Source organism: Monomorium pharaonis, chromosome 2 (assembly GCF_013373865.1).
Source record: "Monomorium pharaonis isolate MP-MQ-018 chromosome 2, ASM1337386v2, whole genome shotgun sequence".
NCBI classification, from domain to species: Eukaryota; Metazoa; Arthropoda; class Insecta; order Hymenoptera; family Formicidae; genus Monomorium; species Monomorium pharaonis.
This window is the reverse complement of record NC_050468.1, coordinates 26,392,629-26,406,203: the sequence shown is the minus strand read 5'-3', so window position 1 is coordinate 26,406,203 and position 13,575 is coordinate 26,392,629. Positions and strand designations below refer to the sequence as shown.

The following is a 13,575-nucleotide window of genomic DNA, read 5'->3' as shown; positions in this document are numbered from 1 at the left end:
TATTGATAGAAATCAAATGTATAAATTATATAAATATAATTAAATGATTAAAAATTATCTCTGATGATTGTCAGATTTTTTAAATTACACTTCAAAAATTTTTATACGCGAAATACAAACAGTTTTATAACAAAAAATGTTTAAGAAATTGATTCTCAGTTATATAATATGCTACAAATATGCGTACATATTCTGAAATACATTGTTATTGCGGATGTAATTGTTTTCACACATAATAAGTACACACATGTTAATTATCATATATGAGAAACTTTTCATATCGATAAATAAACTAATTTTAATTTTGTCCACAAGAACATTTAACTTTGATCAAACTATTCTTCTTGTCTTTCATCTTTTTAGCAACATTTGTTTGTTTCGTATTATTGCTTAGACAAGTCTAAAACGTTATTTACACAGAGTGACTTTCGACGCTTGTCACTGGCGTTTTCTTTTATTGCCAGCTCTTTGCTCTTCTAGAGAAAATTTCTGACCAATAAAATTTGCAAGTATTAAAGCACTTACACGTTGCTAACAAAGTCGCTAGCATTTTAGCGTTTTCTATTCGCTAGCGTTTACAATTTTAAAGTCGCAGCGTGGTCGCTGCGACAAAATTGTTACCGCTCTTGTCATATAACTATCAGCATTAAAAAACGTTTGTGTCAAAATGGTAGCAAATAAATCAGGAAATAATTTGGTTTACTGCGCATGTACGTGATGATTAACTAATATTTCGTTATTTATTGTTTGAACGCGCATATATGTACTCTTGAAAAAAGGCTTGAATTACTTTAGATTAACCTTTTACATACCTTAAATTACTTAAAAATTACATAAAAATTTCTTCAGTAAACTTTTAGATCTATAAGGAAATTTTGAAAACTTTAACTTTATTTAAAGTAAATTTTCCTAAGGATGTGTATGTGTTTGTCTCCTGTTTTCCATATACATATATGCAAAATGTCGTTAAAAATATTAAAAAACGGTGAAATAAGCACATTTCTGGAAATATTAGAAAATTATCCAATTATTTGAAACATTAAACTAAAAGATTATTCTATAAATAGATCTATACAAGATGGACAAATAGTAATGATACTTTGTACCTGGAAAAAAAAACTTGAGTATGCACAAAGAAGAATTTCGAGGTAAGTTTAATATCTTATGTAATAATAATTTTTATGTAAGAAACAATATTATTTTTTTAAGTAATAATAATTTTTAATTTTCTATGCAATATGTATATTCCTGGAAATATTTTTTGTGAAAAAAAAAAAACATTTTTTTAAGGCTCTTGTCTTTTTATATTATATTAATGTTTTAATAAGCATATTTTTTCACTGAACAAAACATTGAAATCATAAGTTTTTGAGGTTGATTACAATTCTGAGATTAAAAATACAAAATAAGAAATGACGAATTCACGGCTAGTTTGTATTCACAACTATAATTGTAAGTTTTTTTCGTTCGACAATAGCGGCTCGAGTTATATCATTCTGCGATGCCATGACGAATGCTAGTGACTTCATTTGCTTATCGACAACTTGTAAATAGTTCAGCACAGAGCGAATTTTGTCGGTCAAAAATTCGCTCTAGGAGAGCGACAAGCTGTAGATACAAGACATTAACAACAAGCGTCGGCAATCCCTCACTTGTGACAAAGCGATTTTTTACGTTGGTATTACGACAATCTTTAGAGTGACGTGACTATGCGAAAAATCATCCAAATTACATGAACTTTTTTTAAATTAAAGGGCAAAGATGCTACTTTAAGAATCCTTAGGCGAAAGTATGATTTGTTAAGTGTGACCCTTTTATATTGTACAAAAACCAAACACGTTTTTTTTTATTAAAAAAAATTAGATTATTATCATTATTATCATTTTTAACAAGTTTCTTGTTAAAATCTTGCTAATATTAATTCAGATTCTTAAAGATCGCAATGCTTTTCTAAACAATTTCAAAAAAATACATGTTAATACGTTGTTTTTTTGTCGATTATATACAAGTTTGTAATTTACACTGTATTTTAGAGTATTTTAGCAAACAAATACAGTATTTTTTGGATACCATGAAACGGTATCAATATGATACCGTTTCATGCATATTGATTTTATTTGTGTTTAATTCAATCATATCGCCGTCATCAAAGTAACCCAAAGTGCACCACGTTGAGGTTGACGATCGGATTTTGCACTTCATGTGGCTCTGAAATTCATCGGTAGAAATTTGAATACTTATGTACTGATCTAAAGATAACGGATAGCAGTACACATGTATGTACACGGGTTCCAAAGTATGCTAGCCTTTTCCCTCGAACCTTACCCCTACGCCCGCAATGTTTAGACTATATATACTATGTCTATGAGTGCTTCTGTATTGTCAAACTCTTCCGTGTATGAACTGTATATAATACGATTCGGTACGCAGCAGCATCGCTAATACGCTTCCATTGTACTACTATTTGTAATTGGATATTTTATATTTTGCTTGCATTAACTATATTAGTGTCAAATCAACACTCAGAAAATAAGAAACAATTTTTGCAATTTTATCCTCGCATGTAAGTATTTTGAAAGAAATCGCTTCGTCGTTGTTGCAAGGAGAATAAAACAATATTGATATCTATTGTATTGCTAAGTGGTTATTATTATTTCTCTTATCTCTCAAATATTTCATTATGCGTTAAAAATTGAACGTTTGAGTGACGATGTAATTTCAATAGCGAGCTTCTCAATTTTTCCATAAAATATGATTTTACTATTTCGATAAAATTTCATCAAAAGTAGTTTAAATTTGTATTCTATTAAAGACATATTTCAATTAAACTTTATAATTTTTTTAAGATAAAAATTTATATACATAGTAACACATTACTTTTTTAAAATAGTAAATATCAATCAATCAGCAGTTGCTGGACAATGGAACTTTTCCAAATTCTATGCGGCATTGTCGCCGTAATTATCGCTCTTTATTATTACCTCATATCAACTTTTAACTTTTGGAAGTCACGTGACGTTCAGGGTCCACAACCGATACCGGGTTTTGGTAATCTCAAAGACGTTTTGTTAGCAAAGGAACATTTCGGTGATTATGTAACGAAAATATATAACGAATATAAAAACGAAGCTCTGATTGGGATATTCTCGAGAAAAACACCCATTCTTATTGTAAAAGATCTAGATCTCATTAAAGATGTTCTTATCAAAGATTTTACACATTTCCCTTATAGAAGAATGCCCGTTGCCGAAAAGGTGAGAATATTATTATTATTCTATAAGTTTATCTGAAGTACAAACAATTAAAATGGCACAAGCAAGATTAAAAATAAAAAAATTCTTTTTATTATAACTTCTTATAGAGAACAAAAGAATTTCTTTTATTATAACTTGAGAATTTAAAGAAAGTTTAAATGTTTTGTGTTTATTTGAAAAGATTAGCATGGTGCGTTTTAAAGGTTCACGTATAATGGCTGTGTTTTAAAATTGCTGTCAGTACTAAAAATTTATAATTTCTGTTACGTACACTATAGATTTTCAGTACTGACAACAATTTTGAAACACAGCCAATATTAGGTTTTATACGACAGGATTTATTAAAAATTGTAAGATTATAAGAAATCTCAAATATAAATTTTTGTAAATTGATAGAACTTGATTTTGAGTTAAATTTACTTAATTACAATTGTGCTTATCGCATATTACAGGTCCAGCCGCTATCACAAAATATTTTCAATTTGGAACCGAAGAGATGGCGACCGTTGAGAATGAAATTGTCTCCTGTTTTTACATTAAGTAAACTGAAGGAGATGTTTTCTTTAATATCAGAATGTGCCGATTGTCTTGTCGAATACATGGAAAAAGTAGTAAGCAATAGCGAATCGATAGAATGCTGTGAATTGATGGCCAAATATACGACGGATGTCATTGGCAGCTGTGTCTTTGGGATCGAGACAAATGCATTGTCGAACAAAGATAGTGAATTTTGTAAGATGGTAAAAAAAATATTGACCCCGACCTGGAAGAGTGTGTTACGATCAAAACTAAGAACATTCTTTCCTAAGTTTTATAATAAGTTCGGTTACATCCTGCCAGAAACGGAGATTACCAAATTCTTTACACGTATTGTTATAGAAACTATAGATTACAGAGAAACGAATAATGTCATTAGAAACGATTTTATTGATAAATTACGTGAATTAAAGAAACAAGCAGATAACATGAATGATATCGGTATGTACTGATCTCGTATGTATTGTTTATTTTTTTGTTATAATAAAATTTTTTCTACGTAGAGAATAAATATACAAGTTCATGTGTGTTAAAAATAATTTTAAAATTTTACAATAAAAGGATATATACTTTTTTTATTAGAACAAGTTTTTTTTGTTATTTTGATAATAGCTGTTTGAACATAAATATAACTTTATTTTATTTTAAATATATAATTTAAAAAAATATGTTTTATAAACTAATAAGTGATTAATAAATTTGTTAAAAACTGAAATTATTTATAGTAAAGTTAAAATAATATTTCAGCTTTAACAGATTCTTTAATAGCCGCTCAAGCGTTCGCATTTTTCGTTGTTGGTTTTGAAACTTCGTCGACGACGATAAGCAACGCGTTGTATGAGTTAGCATTAAATCAAAATATACAAAAAATTTTACGTAAAGAAATTGATGAGATCTATGTGAAACATGGTAAAGATTTAACATACGATAATATTAACAAGATGGAATATTTAGATAAAATTTTCAAAGGTACGTTATTTGAAAAAAATTAAATAAGAAAAACATACATTGTTTTCTTCTTTTTCAATTATATTGAAGTATGATTTTATTAATAATTGCTTTTAAATGTAGTTTGTAAATGCATATATATGCATTTTTATAATTTAACACTATTTTTAATGCATGTAGAAACCTTACGAAAATATCCCTTAGTGCCAGTTTTTGTAAGAAAATCCATATCGAGTTATACTTTCGAGAGTCCTAAAGTTAATATACCAGAAGGACAAACAATATGGATTCCAGTTTTTGCAATTCATCGAAATCCGAATATTTATGCAAAGCCAGATGTTTTTAATCCAGAAAGATTTAATGAAGAAGCTGTGCAAAGCAGACATCCTATGTCTTATTTACCTTTTGGCGATGGACCACGGAATTGCATCGGTAAAATGACATAATTTTAAACCTCATTTTCCATTTTTTTGCAGTAAAAATATTTTTAATTGGAAAATATTTTTAACAAAGAAATTGGATTTGATTTGTATCTAGTTTATATTATCAATATAATGAGTTTGTATCCCGATATTTCTTTAATTTCAGGATCTCGCTTTGCTGAGTATCAGATTAAACTTGGACTTATAAAGATATTACGGAATTATAAAATTCATATTTGTGATAAAACTCCAATACCCTATGTAAACAATCCTAAATCGTATCTATTATTTGTACCAAAAGATGGAATACATTTAAATTTAATCAAAATTAATCGAACTTGAAAAAATATTTTTTACAATAAATTATTTTGTAATGTAAATGGTGAATATGGTGGTATGCGAGAGAAGCATAACAAGTTAATAAAAATAAAATAAATGTATAACATAAACAAATACATGATATATATGTAAGTGTCAAATATATTAATATAAAAATTAATAAAATTACAACAAACGTCTAAATATTAAAGTTAAAATTACAATTATATATGTATAATTATATATGTATGATATGTATGATATGTATGATATATATATATATGTGTGTGTGTGTGTGTGTGTGTGTGTGTGTGTGTGTGTGTGTGTGTGTGTGTGTGTGTGTGTGGTGTGTAAGTAATGTAAGTGACAAATACTAGTATACGAAAAAATTTAATAAAATTAATAAAAATAAAATAAATAATAATAACATAAACAAATAAAATAAATGATATAGATGTAATAAATGTCAAAAATAGTAAATAATTAATAAAAAGTTAATAAAATTACAAGTTTCTGAAGGACAGAAAAAGACGGTAAAAGAGAACAGAGGGAAAAAAAAGGAAAACAGAGAGCGAGAAAGAAAGAAAGAAAGAAAGAAAGAAAGCAAATAACTTTATATTTTATAATTTTAACTTAACTTTTTAAATGTTATTTCATTTATTGTATAATGCCAACTCAAACACAGTAGAGACATAAACACAAACAATATAAATAAAAAAAATACTTATTAAGTGTAAGCAAAGAGCTAAAATGTTTGCAGCAGAGTGTTCTTCATTGAAAATAGTAAAGTATAAATAAATGCATTGTGTGACAATCCCGACATACTGCATCGTCTAAATTATTTTTTGCAAAAACAACATACATATCTTAAAGTCATCTAAATCAATTATAATAAATGCCGATGGCAAAACAATTACATGGGAACAATGAGTTCTACAAACTTATGGTCTTTATTTAGTTATGATGAATTGCAAATTAATGTGCGGCAGCAAAATGTTAATTTTTGTCGAGATATATTATCTAGAATTAGAGTAGGAGCAACGACAGACTCAAATACTGCTATTTTAGAATCAACAAAGATAAAATTTATAGAAGCTACTTATGATGGTCGGTTACAAGAATTATATAATTATTTGCAAAATTTGCCAACGGATACAATTTGTCCACTACCAACTTGTACATTATGTGACACTTTAAACACTGCTATGTTAGATCGTAATTCTTCAGATGAAACGGAACTTATTGCTCAAAATGCGACCGACTGTGTGACATATATAAAAAAACAAGTTTCAAAAAAAGTGATGATGCAAATAGTTCTCAGACAGCTGAATTGGAAAGAATTATAATTGTAAAATTAGGCGCGCATATAATAATTTAAAAAAATATCGATGTTACTTTGGGCATTGTAAATGATACTTCGAGTATAACAAATAATTAGCAAACGTTTAAACCACAGAATTCTGTTTAAAAACGTTATCAAATTACAGAACTATACGAGGACTGTCGAGAATTGCCGCCAGAATTGTAACAACTGCACAGCACGATACTTTTATTCGAATGTCGTGCTGATTTCGGGCATTAAAATCATTTGCACACGTTTAAACGCCAAAACTCTTTCTAAAAACAATATCAAAGCACAGAACTATACGAGAACTGTCGAGAATTGTCGCCAGAATTCTCACAACTACCTAGCACGAAACCTTTATTTGAGTGTCGTGCTGATTTTGGACATATAAATTTATACGCATACGTTTAAATGCCAGAACTCTTTTCAAAATCGATATCAAAAAACATAACTATACGAGAACTACCGACATTTGTCGCCAGATATGTCAAAACTATCCAGCACGACAGTTTAATTTGTGTGTCGTGCTGATTTCGTGCATTTAAAATTATGTGCACAAATTTAAACACTAGAATTCTGTTTAAAAACAATATCAAAGCACAGAACTATACGAGAACTACCGAGATTTGTCGCCAGAATTGTCACAACTACCCAGCACGACACATTTTTTTGAGTGTCGTGCTGATTTCGCGCATTTAAAATTATGTGCACAATTTTAAATGCTAGAACTCTGTTAAAAAACAATATCAAAGCACAGAGCTATACGAGAACTACCGAGATTTGTCGCCAGAATTGGCATAATTATCCAGCACAACACATTTTTTCGAGTGTCCTGCTGATTTCACGCATTTAAAATTAGGTGCACAATTTTAAACGCTAGAACTTTTCTTGAAAACAATATCAAAGCACAGAATTATACGAGAACTGTCGAGAATTGTCGCCAGAATTGTCATAACTACTCAGCACGACACCTTTATTCGAGTGTCGTGCTGATTATGTAATGAATTTAATCAATTGCACAATAATTGTTCATATATTTTACGCTATTATTTATTTTCTTGCTGAAAATATAATTAATCTTGCTAAAAATATAAAAAATAGAGCATAAATAGAGCGTGATTATCAAATATGTATACACAAAAAGGGTTGTTCTCTACATTTTCATTAAAATTTTTTTTAATAATATTTAAAATATATAAATTGCCAGTGTTTTTTTACATATTTAAAAAACTATATATAAAAAATCAAAATATTCTTAAGCACTTGTAACCTTCTCTCTCTCTCTCTCCCCCCCCTTTCTCCCCCCCCTTTCTCTCTCTCTCTCTAATTGTCTCAGGTAAGGTTACAATCATTATATATTAAATAGGCTGATTATTTAATAGCATCTCATTGCTTTCACTGGTTCTAGATTTAAATTATATGTGATTTATAAATATTCAGTTACTGACATATAATGATAAATAATTAGGAAAGGTAGGAATGACAATAAATACACTGTTCAGTGTGTTCCATCGATATAATTTATTTAGAATTTTTAATATTAATTAAAATAATTACTGACAGGATATCGACAGCAGTCTACTCGTTTCTACTAGTAAAGCGACATATTATACGAGTATACATTAAAAAAAAAAATTATCGACTTTCTTCTGTACGAACAGTACTGTCATTGTATATGTATACTCGGAATAAGCTGATGTGACTTTTAATTTCACACAATTTGCTCATGCACTTCAAAAGACTTCGTTCTTCTTCGTTCACATCATTTTAAATAGACTCGACATATTACATTACCTCAACATATATTTATATTTATATTATAGATCTCCATATTTTTAATTTGCATATGCATTTATAAGCGCGTGCAAATACATTATGCACGAGATCTCTCGATGACTGTTACTCAATCCACAGGAACATTAAACTCAAAATATAATAGTATTACAATTTATTTTAATATAATAGTTCTATCTACACAATGTTTAATACAATATATATATATATATATATATATATTTATACATATATATATATATATATATATATATGTATATATACACATAATTATAGTAAAATCTACACCCTTCAATAAACGTTACGTCCATGTATTTCCAGTTATTTACAAAGGTATTGCCAGAGGCATTTGTTTGCTCCTTCTCTTTTTTATCTTGCAAAAATACAGATTGTCAGTAGCGTTTTTATACTCATTTGTTCTTGAAAACATGATACTGAAATAATCTAATAAAATACGTCCAAAATTGCGCTTTACAAACAGTTTGTACCAAAACAAATTTTTCCAAGCGTATTTTTCTATTTTATGAGAAGAATGGTAAAATATGCGCGTGCGTATAACAATATTTCATTATAAACAGTGCAATTACGAAGACATTTTTTTCTTTATAAAATGCTACCGTACACACAATGCGTATAGTCCATGCGCGACACGCCAGAGAGTTTATATTCATATAAAAGTACATGTAGCTTTAGAACTTTATATGTTACTATTTATACAATAAAATATATCTGAATTTTATGAAATTTTAATTTTAATGTGTAGAACCAAAATTTATAGTGCTCTTAAATTGTAAGATTAAAAATTGTTTTATTTAATTTATTGAAAATGTTCAAAATAGAATAATGTAATCGTTGATAAAAGTCCTCAAATTAAGCCATTATGTTTTAATTGTAAATAGGCTTTTTGGATTAATACGAAACATTAAATAAAATTTTTTTACTTTTATGTAAATAAATTTTATTAAAATTGCTTAATATATTTTTTTGTTTTATAAAATTTGATTATCATTTTTCCTAAGGTTTTTAAGACTTTAAATAGACTTTAAGTGAGAAATATAAAATACAATGCCCTCTCAATATCTGTTTGTAGAAAAACACAAACAATATCGACTTAAATAATTTAGTTTATTTAATTTGCTTTCTCTTAACTTCATTTTATGTGATTTAATAAATGTGTTTTGACAAATCTTTTAGTTTCAAATAAATTTTAAAAATTTATTCTCAACGTGCCTTTATTTTTAATAAGTTTATTAAATTAAATAAGCCCATTCATAATTTTTTAATAAAAATTTCAATTAAATTTAATTATGTTTAATAAAAAAATCTATAAGTTTTATATATAATTTCTAAATAAATTATTTGTAATATATAAAAATATATTTAAAAAATATTTAACTCTACATTTTTTCCAGCAAAACATAATATTTTTAATTCAGCGTGTAATTATAAAAAGTAATAAGAAAAAATATCCTGTTTTAATCGGGTATGTGTAGATAGAGAAACGTCATGTTTAACATTTTCATGTTAACAATAAATTGATTGCTCAAAAATGTGTACTTAATTATATATTTGTAGTTCATCAATATATGTATATATTTAGGCCTCCTAAAATTTCTCTTGTACATATTTAGAATGTGGCAACACAAGTTATGTGTTTGCTATTAACACAAGAAAGAAATATCGAAAATGTGAATAAAGTTCATGTGCAGTTTACGGACGTACGTCACACATTTCGAATTATTATTTAACTCTTGAGTACCATGATAGAATCAAATTTAATTATTATAAATTCTAGTTTTTAATTATATTAAAAATATAAATAATTAGAATAATTATTTACATTTTTAATATAACAATGCATCTAATATTGTTTAAAATTTTTTATATATTTTGTATTTAAGAAACAAGTGTAAAAATGTTGATTTATATTTAATCACAATAAAAATGGTTATAATAAATATATAAAGTAGTAGATATAGACTCACATACAATATTTGTCATTAAATTTTTACCATGGTATTTCAAGGTTAATTATTTCTTTGTTGGATAATAAATTCTTCCTAACTATGCGCTTTTGTATATAATAAAATCATATCACAAGTCTCAAATTATTTATCTTTGACCTAAGTGCATATAATTAATATAAGAAATACTACAGTAAATATCACAAGAAACAATGATATTTCAATTAAATACCGTAGCGACTCTACTTTTAAAGATAAAAATTCCTTAATCTTACAAATAAAATTTAATTTCGGGCATTATACGATTGACAACAGTTATTACAATGGTTCATAAAATAATTTATATTTATACTTTCATATACGGAGATAGTAAGCTCAAGCATATGACTGATCTAACGATATAGCTATTTTATTCCCTTTCTCGACCCAATTTCTAAGACGTCCTCTAAGTTCCTCAAGACTTTTCGATTTTGCTTTATTTATCCTCTTGTACTTCACGTCTTTTGGCTTCGTCACAGATCTATGATTGCTCATTACCCTATTGTATGTCACCTGAAAACACAAATAGATTCCTTATGGAAAAATCAATTTACATGCGCCAACGGGGGCTTTAAAAATAAGTATAAGAAAAATTCAGATACAGAGTATATTTTAAAGTAAAATGCAAATTTGCATATGTTCTTTAAGTTAAAGTAAATGCTTTACATTATGTTTTCTCATTCAGATATTTTAATTCAAGTATTTCACATACATTTTTCTGATAAATCAAATTACACCAAACAATTACAAATCTTACAAGTTAATAAGATTTTCACTTGTTTTACCTGCGCCTGCTGACTTTCGTCTCTGGGTCTTTCGCTGGGCGAAGAATCCGTGTCTTGAGCCAGCCTCTCGAAACTGCCGTAGAGATCCTGAAGCCTGCCTTTTCCGTTACCCAAGTTTTTCATTCTCTTATCCTCGTATTCCGAGTTTTCGGTCGACTCCGACGGATCTTGATTATTCTCGCTGTCACCGTCCTCTTCCACGGAATACACGGTTTCCAGAATCTCTGGTCTTCTGAGAAATCCGTTGCACCGTCGCATCGACGAATATTTATTCGACGGTTCCACAGCGTCGGATACCGAACGAATCACAGTTACATCAGTAATATTAGAACGAAACCTGTGTGGAGTACAATTAAAATATGTAAATAATTGAAACGATTTATTCGTGAAAAAATTTGAGAGAACAAGGTTCTATTTGTAATTTTATATACATTCTGATGTACACGTCAACATTTTGATGTATTATATGTATAACTTTGAACGTATTTCAATAATACGCTAATATAAACCATTATTTTTAGCATCACATGCATTCTAATATACAAATTATGCTCACAATTGCATTGAAAATATTTAGATTTTTCTTAAAGAAATTAAAATGACATCTTTTGGCTTTATCTTCTACATATACTTTTGTATTTCCATTTCATTTTTAATTATGTGAGTTCTCTTCCTTTTGTCGTCAACAGTTAATGCTCACCTCGGTGGGGCAGGATCGTCCGCGGTCTCCTCGAGTACCACGGCGCTATCGCTGTCCCCGAGACTGTCCAGTCTGTCCAGGGCGTCGCAAGGTGGCGAGTCCCTGGTGCTCGTGCTCCTCTCCGCCAATCTGTTCTGCAATTGCCGGATCACCCTTTGTTGGCGTAGAATAATAGATTCTCGCTGACTCAGACTAGCCTCGATCTCCTTCTGCTTCCTGCAGAGTCTGGACTCGAACAGCAGAAGCTGCGACGACAGCGTCCGCAGTTGCTCGGCTTTCTCCCGCGTCAGCCGGGCCACCAGGTCCTCCTGCAAAAAACATCACGGTGACATTCAATATTCCGCTCGTCAATTTTCCTCCCCGTATCCATTCATGGTAACGCGTAATAAAGCTGCGGCTCTTCATCCGCGCGGTTAATTAATAATGGCACGAATTGATAGCCGCGGGACCGGATGACGGCGTTTCGCCATTTACTTGGGATATTAAGTAATTAATTAGCAAGCGGTCTCTCGCCGCCGTTATTATTAATATTTGCTTGGCGCCGATAATTGATTCCCCCGGTTTACCATCCCGGCCGAAATACTACTGTTCGAACGGACTTCGTCGCTCATCAGCTCATGATGTCAGATCGTTTTTCTCCTCCTTTCCGTTATCGAACGTCGGTTCCTGCATATTTGCGCAAACATCTCTCGAGCGTAAGCGCCGAGTACGGTGCCACTACACGCGTTCCGCTTCTGCACGCGTCGATACGTGCGTGAAGCTGAGTGTTTGCACAACGGCGTATGTATGTACGTTATACGCATGCTGCCGTACGTATCCGGCCGACCGCTTTGGATTGAGCATTGCTCACGTCTCTTCCTTCCGTCCTCCGGGTCTGGGGGATGAGTCCATTACTCTCGCTATTGTGCGCGGCATAAACGGTACCGCGAGGCGACCATCAGGTGCTACCGCCGCACCGGTTGCGTGTCACGCACTCCGAGGACGCGGAAAATAATTGAGACATTTCGCCGATAGACGCACGACGCATGTAAACGACCGGCTAATCCTTCCGGAGGACAGATTTTGCAACAAAGAAAGGGAAAGCATTTCTTTGGATAAAAGACTATACGAACAATACGAAGATATAACGAATTTAAATATAAAAATATAACAAATTACTCCCGTTGGGAATGACTCAAATTGTCGTCGAAACGCCCCCCGGACTTTTAAATTTATATTCTATTTAATCTACGTACTAAGAACTTATCTTCTTCAAGAATAAAATATTAATTTCGTACGCATTATAATAACTGCGTCTGACTTATTGCCTTTATTGTAATCTTGTGTAGAATACAAAAAAGAAATATTTTCGACATTTATTTTCTTTTAGATTGTTTTATATGTCTCTTACGTGGTGTGACATTACTTCATTAATGAGAAAAATAATTTGATATATCAATAAAACATATGTAATTAAGTGCGTTGTTTTG

General features: G+C 29.9%; 2 protein-coding genes across 17 annotated transcripts in view; one reads left to right on the top strand and one right to left on the bottom strand.

The window, feature by feature from the left end:
• Positions 1-2,152: 2,152 nt before the first annotated feature.
• LOC105835620 (probable cytochrome P450 6a14) lies at positions 2,153-5,616 on the top strand. 2 transcript variants are annotated; one of them, XM_036283183.1, is made up of 6 exons: positions 2,153-2,563; positions 2,891-3,254; positions 3,707-4,232; positions 4,539-4,760; positions 4,944-5,171; positions 5,328-5,616. In XM_036283183.1, exons 2-6 carry the CDS (start codon positions 2,922-2,924, stop codon positions 5,501-5,503), a joined length of 1,485 nt encoding a protein of 494 aa, XP_036139076.1. In that variant the 5' UTR covers positions 2,153-2,563; positions 2,891-2,921; the 3' UTR covers positions 5,504-5,616. The 2 variants fall into 2 exon arrangements, with proteins under 2 accessions (XP_036139076.1, XP_036139075.1); XM_036283182.1 differs by having other exon boundaries at positions 2,156-2,563; positions 4,920-5,171.
• A 4,552-nt stretch (positions 5,617-10,168) lies between these two features.
• The window catches only part of LOC105832536, a 161,860-nt gene continuing 158,453 nt past the window's right edge, over positions 10,169-13,575 (bottom strand). For all 15 annotated transcript variants that reach the window (XM_028194615.2, XM_028194622.2, XM_036283446.1 and 12 more), the window contains 3 exons: positions 12,107-12,414; positions 11,407-11,743; positions 10,169-11,134 (listed from right to left, as the gene is read on the bottom strand). In XM_028194615.2, coding sequence (XP_028050416.1) covers positions 10,958-11,134; positions 11,407-11,743; positions 12,107-12,414 — 822 coding nt within the window. In that variant the 3' untranslated portion in view covers positions 10,169-10,957. The remainder of the gene's footprint in view (positions 11,135-11,406; positions 11,744-12,106; positions 12,415-13,575) is intronic.